The 14095-nt window shown below is 38.7% G+C and overlaps 3 protein-coding genes across 4 annotated transcripts in view; 1 reads left to right on the top strand and 2 right to left on the bottom strand.

Annotated features, from left to right (window-relative positions):
* The window catches only part of faap100 (FA core complex associated protein 100), a 7202-nt gene extending 4987 nt beyond the window's left edge, over window positions 1-2215 (bottom strand). Inside the window, exons 1-3 of the mRNA XM_087785053.1 lie at window positions 2060-2215; window positions 1148-1266; window positions 272-1083 (exon numbers count right to left, since the gene is read on the bottom strand). Of these exons, the coding sequence (XP_087641179.1) occupies window positions 272-1083; window positions 1148-1266; window positions 2060-2215 (1087 nt within the window). The remainder of the gene's footprint in view (window positions 1-271; window positions 1084-1147; window positions 1267-2059) is intronic.
* Window positions 2216-2888: 673 nt separating this feature from the next.
* Window positions 2889-5577, top strand: tmem235b (transmembrane protein 235b). 2 transcript variants are annotated; one of them, XM_087785056.1, is made up of 4 exons: window positions 2889-3419; window positions 3492-3548; window positions 3607-3744; window positions 5124-5577. In XM_087785056.1, exons 1-4 carry the CDS (start codon window positions 3260-3262, stop codon window positions 5351-5353), a joined length of 585 nt encoding a protein of 194 aa, XP_087641182.1. In that variant the 5' UTR covers window positions 2889-3259; the 3' UTR covers window positions 5354-5577. The 2 variants fall into 2 exon arrangements, with proteins under 2 accessions (XP_087641182.1, XP_087641183.1); XM_087785057.1 differs by having other exon boundaries at window positions 3619-3744.
* Window positions 5578-5829: 252 nt separating this feature from the next.
* Window positions 5830-13977, bottom strand: uqcrc2b (ubiquinol-cytochrome c reductase core protein 2b). Its single transcript, XM_087785055.1, has 14 exons — window positions 13862-13977; window positions 11300-11389; window positions 9955-10104; window positions 9819-9883; window positions 9684-9740; window positions 8929-9053; window positions 8429-8526; window positions 8291-8348; window positions 7392-7487; window positions 7123-7322; window positions 6619-6699; window positions 6459-6535; window positions 6110-6263; window positions 5830-6043 (listed from the first exon to the last, which is right to left on the bottom strand). The coding sequence occupies exons 1-14, from the start codon at window positions 13892-13894 to the stop codon at window positions 5960-5962; spliced, it is 1368 nt and encodes a 455-aa protein (XP_087641181.1). The 5' UTR covers window positions 13895-13977; the 3' UTR covers window positions 5830-5959.
* Between the last annotated feature and the right edge of the window lie 118 nt (window positions 13978-14095).

Consider the following 14095-nt stretch of genomic DNA (forward strand, 5'->3'; position numbering starts at 1 on the left):
TAGAAACCTGTAACATATAGCTAATAAATCATGAATATACTTAATTTAACTGTATATGCCACTTTGATGTAATGTCAATTATTTTATTTTAATGTGCTTTATTTGTCTCATTTTTTTTAAAATTTATATTGATTTTATTCATCATAATTTTTATTCTGTACATTCCCCAACACAAAAAAGGTTTTCTGATTGTAAAACTGACCGCAAACACTAACAAAGGTTCTAATGCTTCAGTAAATATTAACAAATTTGATTTTTAAACTTTGTTTACCGTCTGTGTCACATGGATGTCCAACCAAGGCAGCAACTCTGCAGACGTTTAAACTCCTTGGGCTTTGAAGACCAGCAGCATCTTTTCTCATCCCCTCCTTTTCTTCTTGCTCAGACCTTCTGTCCATCCTTGCAGACAGGTCCAGTTGCAGCAGGTCAGAGCCGGTACTGTAGTACAGCTGCTGATCCCGAACACACGCACACACCACCGGTCCAGACACACAAACGTCACTAAACCTAACACGTGGACCTCCTTCCACTTCTGTGTCCATCACAAGCACTCGTCCTGCAGCTCCCGCCGCCACGAGGCAGCCGGCAGGTCGTGCATCACATGACCCAAAGTACACGACAGGTTGTTCCAGAGTGTGTAGAACTTTCATCTGTGATCCAGGGAGACGCAGGGGGGCGGAACACAAGCGTCCATCCGGGAGGCCGCAGAGGACGACGGGAGTCTTAGTGAGAGTCGCGTCGATTCCAAATAAATGTTTAAAGAGAAGGGGCTCAATTTGAACTTCAGTAGAGGGCGCTGGAGATCTTCCATCGCCTGAGTGAACACACCTCAGCACGGGTCTTCTGGGTATAACCGAGTCGCCATCGAAGGCGTCAGATAGAGTCGGCAGTTTGAAGGTTCGTAGCTCCTCGTACCTGCTGGGATGCTCCGAGGTTTGGTACAGGGTGAGCAGCCAGGAGGAGGCTCTGAGGGACAGGACCAGCAGCGAGGCGCCCACGAGGAGTAAAGACGATCCAAACTCTTCTTCGACAACAAGACTCTCTCCGGTGATGTCGACAACAGTGATGGCATCAGTGGAGCTCCTTCAGAGGGAGAACCAGAATTTACGTTGAATCAACATACATTTGATGATGTCAGCGTTCACACCTGGGTGTCAGACACGATGAGCTCACACAGTAAACTCCAGATGTGCACAGAGCATAGAGGAGCTGCTCGTCTTCACTCACAAGCAGGTCAGTGACCGGACCCGGGAACTGAAGGACGGCCTGTGAACAAACAGAATGATTAGACAAATATTAAATTATTTCTTTATTTCTTAGATAAAGCTTGTTTTTAGTACAGCAAAAAAAAAAAAAAGGATTTATTAAGTGCGTCTACACATCCTTTTCTGCTTAGGTTATTAAGTGTGCATTATATTAGGAAAAATAAAATAAATTAAGTAATGAGATGTATCAGTTATGTTGGCTGTAATTTAGCATTTGATGTGGGTTTAGAAGAAGAAATAATTTGGTCTGATCATTACTGCAAGGGATTTGATGTTATGTGATTGAGAGGTGTTTGAATGGAGGAAGAACCCTCTTGACATTATGTAGCACAACTTAGTGTGAACGATTACAGAAGTCAAAGTATATATCTGTAATCATCTACAAATGCAATTTCAATCTGGTTAAAATATGTGATAAATATATATATATATATATATATATATATATATATATATAATATATATATAAAATATGTGGTAAATTATAGTAAAATGACACTTTATAGATATGCGACTTAATCAGCAATGAGCCAGGATGGGAAGTGTATTTGTAAAATAAATTATTTTATCTTCAAGTTTCTTCCTTTTTAAGCTATTTGGAGTAGCTTATGGTAGTAGCACACAATTAAAAATAGACATGTGTATGATAAATGTGTTTGTTAAATCAAAATGCCGTGTAAACAAGTGTTTAGAAAGCGTAAACGTTAAGTAACTTTTTAGGGTCGTATTCGACCAAAAATAAGTGTACTGTTAACTGTCAGTAACACTTCAAAACAAAAGTTATTCAACAATACCTTCAGTCTGTTGTCTTCACAGCTGTACACGTGAACGTCTGCGCCTCCACAGCAGACGTAAACATCTGTCCCAGGACACAGTTTTACACACTGAGGGCTGGAAGTTTCTAAGATCCCAAAGTCAAGTGCAGTTTCTACTGAACATCTTCCGTCCATGTTCCTCGACAGTTGTAAACAAACGACGGGAGGAAGGAAGTGAATTCCCGCGCCGACGAGACAACGTGGGAATAACCGGAAGTAGAAAGATTAATTCAATATCAGTTCAAAAATAATAAAAATGTGTTCCATTAACTTCTCTGCCATCGCTTATTTATTAATGTCTTATATTTAGTGTTTTTTTGTTGCTGTTGTTGAGGACTTAAACAGCCACTCGTGTTGTGAACACAGGATGTCGCTGTATCTCTGTTTGGACCAGTCACACGAGAACTGATAGAACACGTGACTTCATCCAGCCTATGATATTATCCTTGACTTGATTGTTTTTTATTACAATACAACTGCTTTCTGGTTAAATTAGTCTTACATATTGGTGAACAGTTAGCGTATGGATTTAAATGAGAAAAGCAAGAGTAAAATGTGATTTTCTCTTCTATTGTAGCTCCCGATGGAGATGAATGAAGTCTATCAATCTATTTTTTTAAGTACACAAACATATTAATTGTCTTATATTAAAATGATAAAATATTGTTTTGCAGTTACTATTTGCAGCTATATTTGAAGGAATTTACTATAAATATATAAATAAAGTATATTTTTATGATTATTATAACAAAAACAGCTATAATAAAGAAAATAGACATTACAAATATATAAAATAATATAAATTATAACAAGATACAAATAAAACAAAAAAGAATAACTTAAAATAAAAAAATATATATACTCTTATTAGGAAAACGTGAAACACTAGTACCCAACTTTTTTAAGTCGTGTGGATGGGGTTAAAAACATTTATTTCCATGTTATTTTTTTTCATTCATCAATAAACAAACTTCTAATAAATAAAATGATCACATTGAATTTTTAACGAAAAAAAATCGACATTAAAACAAACCAACAAAATTAGATTAACGTTTGTCACGGTGTAATTTCAGCATCCGCGAGTAGAAGTAGATCCTCCCATCAAGCCCCGTGGTCCGCGTCAACACGTGTCTCTTGTCTTCCTAAAGAAGGAGACATCTGAAGCTGAGGGTGGTCAACATGAAGGTAGGCTTCATCACGGCGGTGGTGTCCTCGGGTGTCTGTGCAGCTCTGAGTTTCTCTCTGCTGGCTGCTGCCCTCGGAACTCACTCTTGGATCACCATTGACGTCATCAACGGGACCGACTCTGAATCCTCGGGACTGTGGATCGTCCACGGAGGTCGAAGCGTCATCATCTCTTACGTCACAACTTGACAAGAAAAAAGAATAAAACAGGTGATTTTTTCAACAGGTGGAAACGCGCACATACACTACTCTAGGTACTCCGAGGCAGAACGGCGGCTATTGAGTGAGTTTTTGTTGTTTTGTTTTTCTTATTTATTTCTAAACATCCCATCTATGTTCAGACCTACATACAGCCATTGTAGTTCTGCTTCATACCAGCCTGGTGCTGCTGTTCTTCGGGGGCGTCTGTGGACTGGTCAGCTCCAGCACTCGCAGCCATCTGCTCCTGACTGGAACATCTGCCTACCTACTGGTCTGCAGTGAGTCTCCACATCTTGTCTTGCATCATCATCATCATCATCTTCATCATCATCATCATCATCATCATCATCATCATCATCATCATCATCATCTTCATCATCATCGTTATCATCATCTTCATCTTCATCATCCTATTCATCATCATCATCGTTATCATCATCTTCATCTTCATCATCCTATTCATCTTCATCATCATCATCATTATCATCTTTATCATTATCATCATCATCATCATCTTCATCATCATCATCGTTATCATCATCATCATCGTTATCTTCATCTTCATCATCCTATTCATCTTCATCATCATCTTTATCATCATCTTCATCATCATTATCATCTTCATCTTCATCTTCATCATCATCATCATCATCATCATCATCATCATCATCTTCATCTTCATCATTATCATCGTTATCATCATCATCATCGTTATCTTCATCTTCATCATCCTATTCATCTTCATCATCATCATCATCTTTATCATCATCTTCATCATCATTATCATCTTCATCTTCATCATCATCATCATCATCATCATCATCATCATCATCATCATCATCATCATCATCAGTCAACAAGTCAGATGGCAACAACCCAGTGTAAGACTCTAACAAACTCCACACCAGGTCCAGACAGACTCCATCATGTTGTCTCTAACCATGTAAACACCTAAAGCCATTACCCTTCATTGTGGCAATAATGTAATCAGGTCAGATGAGCAAAAATCTAGTGGATGAACTTCTCACGGCTGTGAGTCTAATGAGAAGCACATGAATGAAGTTTGTGGACAAACCTCTGAATACTCTCTTGTTTTTCTTTTTATGTTCACCAAATCCACTTATTACATCAAGTAAGGAGGCAATTAATAAATATAAATACATGTGTATTATATTAATATGGAGGTGTCTCTGCCTCTAGCTGCAAGTGCAAGTATAATATTGCTTTATTCAGATTTATTTAGTAATATTTTTTCAATTTAAAACCAGAATCCTTCATTTGCCGTTACATATTTATTCATACACCACCCCAAATGAAGTAGTTTTAAAATAAGAATAGTCAGATGGTTAGATATGTTTTTTTTATGGTTGTTAAATATATTTGACTTTGGAAAATAACAACCCATAATTGTTCACTTTAATGTGGCATATATAACGTTTTCTCTGAGGCATTTGTTACTGGGCTGCACATTATTATTAAGTGTATAAATGTATATACTTTATTCTCTATTGATTATTACCGTCTGATTATTAAATCTGAATATTATTGTTTATTGTCTTTTACTAATGATTTGAAGTTGTTATTTTATGATTTATAGTATGTGTTAGAGTTACTGTAAATGCATTGATTTCTTTGTTTCTATGACTCTTTCCTGCAGGCCTGCTGACTCTGAGCGGGGTCACTCTCTACATCATCTACTCCCACCAGGCTCTGGCTGAGGCCGAGAGGTTGATGGGCCGCGACGTGTCGTCGTACGTCCGCACCTGGTTCGGCTGCTCGTTGGTTCTGGCCTGGCTCTCCTGTGGACTCCAGGTCCTCAGTGGACTTGTGCTGCTTGTAGCTGCTCGTGTGGTCAAGAGACAGCGGCGCGAGTCATGTGTCATATGACTGTTGGATCAAATATTATATACAGTGTACATACGAATCCTAGGGTGTGTGTGCGCCCTCTATGGACTGATGCCACCTGCATTCATGTGGAGTTACAACCAGTGAATAATGTCTGGTCAACTGATGTTTTATTATTTTGTCTATTAAAGCTGCACCATTCGAGTGCTTCTGGCGCCCCCACTGGCAGAACAGCAGAACTGCAATGTCTTGTGTATTCATCGCGCCACACAACTCATTTGCTCTCGTTCTCAAAAAGTAATACTTTATTATCTTGTCTAATACAGGTTTATGGATTTAGGCTTTTAATTTTACACTTCAGAAGTAAAATAAAGATATTTTATTCAAATGTATTTACCATACATATATTACTTTTAACATCAAACATCACAAGAATATCACAATACTGGTTTAAAAGATGAAAATGTTTTCCCTCAAAGCACAACCGTATGCAAACCTGTCTGATTGAACCACTCCAGTGACAGGTATAGACTTTATTCCTTATTTTACATCCGATATACACTAGGAGGACAAATGGACAAAAGCAAACACCAAAAATATATAGTTTGAACAACTAAGAGGTGTCGCCCACTGTCTGGAGGAGGAACTTTAGATCTCGTCCACGAAGGGAGTATTCACGAGGCGGCCGCTGGACGACATGCACTTCTTGCCTGACACAAACGCTTTAGCCGCCTGAAGAGAAGAAAAGTCAATGTGAGGAAAGAAAGAATGACATGAAGGAGGAGTGCCATGACGTACATTTGCAACATCGGTCAATGTGACGTTGTCGATGCTTTTGGCGAGTTCCTCAGGGGAGCTGTAGGATCCCTCCGCCAGAGCTTGAGAGCCCATCGCCTCCAGCAGACCCTCAGACGTCTCCAGAGACATCATGACGTGAGCGTTCAGCTGGGTCCTGCAGATACAGTAGGATTTCAAATGACAATAAACTCGAAATAGTAAATAAACGATTTATACGATGTTTATACCAGTTGTATAGTTTCTGTCTTCACTATTATATACCCAACGCATCTTTAAGCAAATCTAGAGTCATCATTTGAAGCTAAATGAGGCATAAAAAAAAGTATTTAGAATCAACAAAAACTCTTACTTGGCTCGTGTGAGATCGGCAGCGGTGACTCCACCGTCAGCGACTGCTTTCACCTCAGCCAGAGCCGCCCTGACCACCTGCAGAGCGACGACACGTCACACCGAGGTTGAGCGTAAGACGGACTGAGAGAGAGAGAGAGGTTTCTACTGAAGGTACTCACAGCTCCAGTATCAGAAGGCTGGGAGATGGTGTAGATTCCAAAAAGTCCAGAGTCCGAGTAGCTGGCATTGAACGCACTCACCTGGAATTGTAAGAAGGTAATTAACTATGGAAGTAAATCAATGGCATCAGAATACCGAACGTTCAAATTCCACATTTTAGAAAAGTATTTTAAGCATTTAAATGATGTTATTTCATAATGTCTAAACTGAAAGGTTGAACTAGTTTTTATTGAATTAAATTATTTCAGGACTCAAAGAATACATTGATTTAAGAATTTAAAATTCCAATTCAAAATGTTCATGTTCTAAACCTTATACAAACGTGTTCTATTGAGTTTAATAATTTAATTTAAAACAAAGGATTATTGTAGGTGTAAAGAAAATGCATTCATTCTAAAATATTTTAAAATTCAAATATATAAAATATATTTCAACATTTGAACAATGTTTTAAAATTGTTTTAAAAACTGGATCCCATGATTGATCTAATATATGATATTTACATCGAAGGGGTCAGCGGTCGCCTTGCTAACGCCCTGCACCAGCTTGTTGCTAGCGTTGGACCCTCTCTTCACACGGGGTCCGGCTCCCAGCAGATGTTGCAGCACGCTGAAGGCCAGAGAGTCGCTGGTTCCTGCCGCCGCCGCCTGGCTGACGACAGCCGAGTGCACGAAGCTGCTGTTGCTCGGCACTCGCACCTCACCTGTGCGGGTCATCACGGAAGATGAAGGTTCAGATTCTTAATGTGCTGCCGGACCACAGGTTCTGTTACCTCCACGGTATGCAGCTTTGGCACCAGTGGTCCCGACTCCACTGCGGATGTTCAGGAACTGTTCTCCGACTTGCTTTAGTACCGTGTGGTCCACACCTGCACCAGATTGGACATTTTAAAACACAGTAGTCGAAGACATTTTACCCAAAGTCACCGTATAGAAGGGAAACAATGTAAGTTAAAGGGACATAATAAAATATCAATACACTGATATAGACATTTTATTTGTTCACCATATGTACCAATATACATGTTCTTTGTAATTTCTTTCAAATCAGATTTTATTTTAAATCATAGTTGCTTAATTTTTTTTATTTTTTTTTAAAGTGAGTATAAAATAAAATAATTGTATATTTTTTACATTTAACATGCAAATATTGAGGGTTTTTTGGTTTTAATGGTGCAATTAAAATTCCAGAAATCATTACGTTCCTCCCAGCTAAAAGAAGTTCCTGGCAAAGTTCCTGAGGACGAGAGGATACAGTCGTCTCCAGCAGCTTTTAAAACTGATATTTGGACATATTCTGGTTGATGTGACCAAATATCAAATGAATGCAGTTACGACTTCATCAAGAGTCATTTCTGTAAATTCTGCAAATATATCCTTGTTACCACAGTATCAAAGTATATTGCATTATTTCTCTAGTAACTTATACAAAAAAATATTACTGAAAATATTTTTTGTTACAAGTAATATTTTTCTCCATGAACAAAGAAAGCATTCAAATAACACTGAACATAAGTCTATTGAAAAAATATTGTACAAGCTTTCCCTGAAACCTTTGCAGTAAATAGAAGAACAATAACCTGTTTTTTTTATTATTATTACTTTGCGCTGCACGTTGTGAAAGAAATGACATTCGATATCATGACATAGGATTTTATAACATTTCACTTACCGAGTCCGACCAGAGCCATTCTTGAACTGGTGAAATTGTTCTGGACAAACTGGTGCAGCTATGGAGTCACAAGAGAAGAAAGAATGTCAGATAAAGGCTGATGTTCTTAAAGATGAACTGTAGATAGAAACCACTCACGTGATCAGAGTTGATCTTTCCCACCATGTGGTCGGGACAGTAGAGGGAGTTACTCAAGCTGTTCTTGTAAGCAGTTTCATGCAGACGTTCCACCACAGCTATAGTTGAACAAGAGGAGAATTAAAGATCGATACTCAATCATTAGACTGGTAACCATTAGATGTGGGAACAATTAAAAAATAACAAATGTACGTTGAGTGTTTGCATTTTAGACAAAAGGTTACAGGGTGCATTGGTTAGGTGGATGTTTTGCTGCTGCCACCTCTTTTATTTTATCTATGTAGCACTTTTTTTTCTTCTGAATGTAGTGCAGTACAAATAATGTAAATGTATTATTATTATCTGTACTGGATGCGCCAAGCGACGAGGGAAACGATTATCAAGAATCAATCGATAAGTGTGGATGATTTGAATGGAATTTCAAATTCAGATTCCTATATACAGTAGATCACCCCCATCAACCCTGGAAATAAAAGTAGCAAAAGGTTTGACTTCCTCACATATCTGAGCACTATCCAGCGCCTGAGCCTTGTCCACCTTCACCCTGGCTGTAAGTTCAGACACCTCCCATGGCCGGAACTCTTGAGCCGTTGTCACGTTGATCAGATACTCCATGACTGTGTCACTGTTAAGAAAATGAAAAGTAGAAACTGAATTGATCAAAATCGCATTTTCATTATTGCCAACAATTAACCATGACTGACTAGACAACAAAAACTAAAAGTTAAAAAAAATAAAAATGTTCTTGTCCAACCAAATCTTATTCTTATTTTTTATAATAAGCTAGAGGAGGTTTCTAGGGAGAGGAAAGTCTGGGCCACGACCTGACACTGGACTAGCGTGAAGATGGATGGTAGGCTTTTAAAGCAGAATCAAATTAGAAAACAGAGAATATAGTTCTCGAAAATAAGCATAGCATCTTTACATTTGCTGCATGTATGATCAGGTTGTACTGTGGTAATACATATTGGACTCTGTCCCAAAGTTAAGTAGTTTATGTTTAATTCACATTTACTTTGTTGTTGCCTGATGAATAATTCACATCAGTGTGTTATGGAGTAAAGCAGCTAACAAATAACCAGCAATGTGTAGGTTTTTATTTTAGGCAGGATCGCTTCATTGCTAAATCACATCTGCAGGGGAAGCATGTAAAATATACTTTTTTAAATCAAATTGTTCACATGTTTGGAATATTCATAATATGCACAACTGGAGAAAAAGTAAATGTTGAAATTAATTAAATGTTTCCACTTACATGTCATCTCTGAGACAGTCAACCGTGTAGACCATGTTCTCTCTAGATGAGTTGACACTGCAGGGACACCATCATGGAGAAGGTGAGAACATTGATTGAGTCTAAAATGTGTGTGGATTTAAGTCGGGTACTGACCTGAGATTGCCTCCTACAGCTTCAATCCCACGGCATATCTTAAACGCAGAGGCACCTTTGGTGGTCTGGAAAAAAAACAAACAGGTTTCATCAAGTCATACATGCAGCGGTATTTGGTTTACATGTGCAAACATACCAGGTTGGAGGCCAGACGGAGGAGATGGGTAACCCCTTGGTTGTCTGGGGTCTCATACCTGCACCCAGCCTTGATAAATACCCCGATCTTAGAGGAGGGGGAGAAGTTCTCCAGTGAGGCAATCACAAGTCCACTGGGCAGCCTGGTCACCTAAAATCAAGTCAGACATTTTCAATTACTACCAAAAAAATGATAGTGTAAAAAATGTAATTGTAATATACATATAGAACAGTGATAGCAATGTGATTTTATTTTTTGTTTTTAATAAATAAAAACAATAAATACCAATGAATGAAACATGTAACATCAATTTCCCTTATGAAAGTAAGGTTGTTTTTTTTAATATACACATTGAAAGCTGCACCATGACATTACAAATGAAAAAACATTTTCACTTTACTTTATTTTAACAATCAAACTCAAACAATGCCTTGAACTTACAGGAATACATGCACTCCATAATTCTCTTAGCAACATTTTAATTGTTATACAGTTGTTCTCCAAAGAGCAATGGTTGCAATTTGTATATATTATGAAGAAGAAAAAAAGGAGCCTCCTCTGCAAACTACATATCTTGTGTAATAAATATAACAAAATTATAGTTTATAATAGGGCTGAACGATTAATCGCATTTGCGATATAGTCGTGATATTCCAAAATGCGATTATTATATCACAGAGGTTGTGATTTTATGTAATGTTCATTAAATTTTCGAGCTGTCAAAAAGACTTGCGAGCGGCGCTGAGCTTAGCAAGGGGAGAGAGACACTTCAACCCATTGATCAGTGACATCTAGAGAAGCTAAAGAGCAGCAGAAGAAACAAACTATAGTGTTTTCAACAACTTTACATCCTGACATCGGTTCGTACATTTGAATCCAGACGTGTGTCTGTCGACTTGTCTGTGTGTGTGTGTGTGTGTGTGTGTGTATGCACTTAAACACAAGAGAAACTGTGCAAAAATATGCAGAAAGAAGAAAAAGAAGAATGACTGACTAGTGTTTCTCACTTTTCTTTACTCTGCACTGAAGTTTTATTTATTATTGACTCATAAATATAAATGTTTACATTACATTTTAAGCCAGTTTTCACAGTAATTTTTAGTATTTGTTTTTAGTTTGTTAAGCGTAAATAGAGTAACTAAATAAACCTTCTCCCTTTATTTTAAGGTACACTTAATTTGCCTTCATCATAACATTTTCACATATTTCAAATGACTTAAAAAGGTTATTAATAACAATAGCTCATATTTTGATTTGATTTGTCGCTACAAAATAGAGCATTGTTCATTAGTGAAGATAAAAAATAAGTCAAACAAATACAAGTTATAGACAATCAAACACAAACCTGCACGTCCTGGGGCTGAAACCGAATCTGTTCAGTGGCTGCTCCCGTGGACTCCACCTTATGGGCAGCCTGTGCCGCATAAAGTCTGGTCTGGAAAGAAAACATGATATACAAATTAAGCAGGGAATTCTAAATTAGAGGGAAGGGATATAGAAAAGAATGAAATAAAACAGGAAATATAAATTGTGGATGCATCCATTGTTTACATAAGAGAGTAAGTAAGTAAGTAAGTAATATTTATTTATATAGCGCTTTTCGAGACCAGGGTCACAAAGCGCTTTAACAATCAAAACAATACTCAAAACAGTACATACTTCAAAGATCAAGACAACACCGAGAACAACACAGGAGTTCGAGAAATTCAAGGAAAAGCCTGAACAAATAGAAACGTCTTAAGATGTTTCTTAAAGGAGTCAGTAGACTCCATCAAGCGCAAAGAGAGAGGAAGATTGTTCCAAAGCTTAGGAGCAACAGCCTGAAAAGATTTCTCTCCTCTGGTCCTGAGTCGTGTGCGTGGAACCATAAGTAGATTCTGATCCACAGACCTCAGAGACCGAGCTGGGGTGTAAGGCTGGATCAGATCAGTGATGTAAGGAGGAGCCTGACCATGAATAGCTCTGAAAGTAAGAACCAGAATTTTAAAGTTGATCCTGAAAGAAACTGGAAGCCAGTGAAGAGTTTTAAGGATCGGAGAAATGCGAGTTCTCCTACTTGAGCAGGTCAGAATTCTCGCTGCAGAGTTCTGAATCAACTGCAGACGAGACAGCTCCTTCTTGTTAAGAGATGAAAACAAACTGTTACAATAGTCCAGACGAGAAGAAACAAACGCATGGATTACAAGCTCCAGATCATGTTGTGACAACATTTTCCTAAGTTTAGAGATTTTTCTCAGTTGAAGGAAACAGTTTCTGGTCAGTTTTCTGCAGTGTTGAACAAGAGACATGTCTTTATCAAATACAACACCCAGGTTTCTCAGGCTCAGTTTGACAGACTGACCTAAGTCACCCAAGTACTGACTCAACCCTGGAATCTTATCATCAGGAGCAATCACCAGAGTTTCAGTTTTGTCCACATTAAGCTGTAAAGTGTTTTCACTCAGCCATTGTTTGATTTCTAGCAAACAATTGACTAAGCTGTTCAGCCTTTGGGGCTCAGTTGGGTCAAAAGAGCAGTAGAGCTGGATGTCATCAGCAAAAATGTGATAAGAAACATCTGGAAATCTCTGAATGATTTTACCAAGGGGAATCAAGTACAGCAAAAACAATAAAGGACCCAGAACAGAACCTTGAGGGACTCCACACAACAGATCTGCCGATTCAGACCTCATTTGATTGGCAGATACACTAAAACTGCGCCCAGAAAGGTAAGATGAGAACCATTCTAACACAGACCCAGACAGTCCCACTTCATCCCTTAGTCTTCTCAGCAGGATCTGGTGATCAACTGTGTCAAAGGCTGACGACAGATCCAAGAGAACCAGAACAGTGAATTTACCAGAGTCAGCCGACATCATGATGTCACTGGACACTTTCAATAAAGCTGTCTCCGTAGAGTGATGTTTACGGAAGCCAGACTGAAACTTCTCATGGATGTCGCTCTGATCCAGGAACAAAGACAGCTGCTCGGACACCACCTTCTCCAAGATCTTGGACAAGAAAGGGAGCTTAGAAATAGGCCTGAAATTACTGAGGTCAGTTGGGTCTAAGCCTGGTTTTTTGAGCAGAGGCTCCACAATGGCATGTTTAAATGCATTGGGAAAAACCCCTGTGGAAAGGGAGAGGTTCACCATATTGGTAACCCAGGGGCCAATTACATCAAATACTTTGATAAAAAGCCTACAAGGAAGGACGTCATCTGAGCAAGAGGAGGGTTTCATCTTGTTCACTAGTGCTGAAATATCACCCAAAGATACAGCAGTGAAGGATGACCAAGAGGAGGAGATGGGCTCAGAGACAGTAGGGGTTCCCAACAAAGGGGGGGAGATTTTCTCTTTGATCAATTTAATTTTGTCAATGAAAAATCTCAACAATGCATTGCTGTCAGCTTCACAGAAGACCGGCGTGATTTGAGGAGCAGGAGACACGAGAGAATTAATCGTGTCAAACAAAACTTTGGGGTTTTTCCTATTTGCTGCTACCAGTTTTCTGATGTAATCAGATCTAGCAGTTTCTACCATCTCATTGTAAGAAGTCAACAGATCCCTGAGGTGAAGTCTGTGCACCTCAAGTTTAGTAGACTTCCAGAGACGCTCAGTGAATCAAAGAGTCAAAGAGTGAGACGTTGTTGTCATTTTACACATGTGCTCTCATTGAAAATAAAAAAAAACATTAAAAATATATTTTTTAACGAAATAACCATTGATATTTGTATTAATTTATTCATATAAATGGGGTTTACACATAATTCGACTGGTTGAATTTGGAGTGTTTTTGGCTCCAGGTGACAGCTCCCCCTCCAGGCCACTCTTCTGACCGCTCAAAGCGAACCATCGGCGGAGGATGAAGCTCAACAACAACCAGACACTCGACGACTTATCCTCGGTTAGATGAGTAAAAATATTACCGACAACCGGCTTATTCCACGAATCCCCTTCATGTCCACTCTCTCCTTCAGCCAGGACGACAAACAATATGGCCGATGCCTCAAAGTGCCCTACCCAGCATGCAATGCACGACCTGTGCCCCGGAATAAGGATCTAGAGCGCCCCCTATCGTCCGCGTTTTACGTAACTTAAATAAAGTGTGTACTTATAAAAACTATACCTATTCAAATATATCAACACGCTGGATCAGGAGT

The sequence above is a fragment of the Callionymus lyra genome, chromosome 2 (assembly GCF_982586985.1).
Source record: "Callionymus lyra chromosome 2, fCalLyr1.hap1.1, whole genome shotgun sequence".
NCBI classification, from domain to species: Eukaryota; Metazoa; Chordata; class Actinopteri; order Syngnathiformes; family Callionymidae; genus Callionymus; species Callionymus lyra.

Excerpts from the sequence above, each read along its gene's own strand:
- tmem235b (XM_087785056.1), top strand. The coding sequence starts at position 3,260 with ATGAAGGTAGGCTTCATCACGGCGGTGGTGTCCTCGGGTGTCTGTGCA. Across the intron at positions 3,420-3,491 it reads ACTGTGGATCGTCCACGGAG|GTGGAAACGCGCACATACAC; the intron begins GTCGAAGCGTCA and ends TTTTTTCAACAG. Across the intron at positions 3,549-3,606 it reads GGCAGAACGGCGGCTATTGA|ACCTACATACAGCCATTGTA; the intron begins GTGAGTTTTTGT and ends ATCTATGTTCAG.
- uqcrc2b (XM_087785055.1), bottom strand. The coding sequence starts at position 13,894 with ATGAAGGGGATTCGTGGAATAAGCCGGTTGTCG. Across the intron at positions 9,884-9,954 it reads TCCGTCTGGCCTCCAACCTG|ACCACCAAAGGTGCCTCTGC; the intron begins GTATGTTTGCAC and ends TTTTTTTTCCAG. Across the intron at positions 6,536-6,618 it reads AGCCTTCTGATACTGGAGCT|GTGGTCAGGGCGGCTCTGGC; the intron begins GTGAGTACCTTC and ends GTCGCTCTGCAG.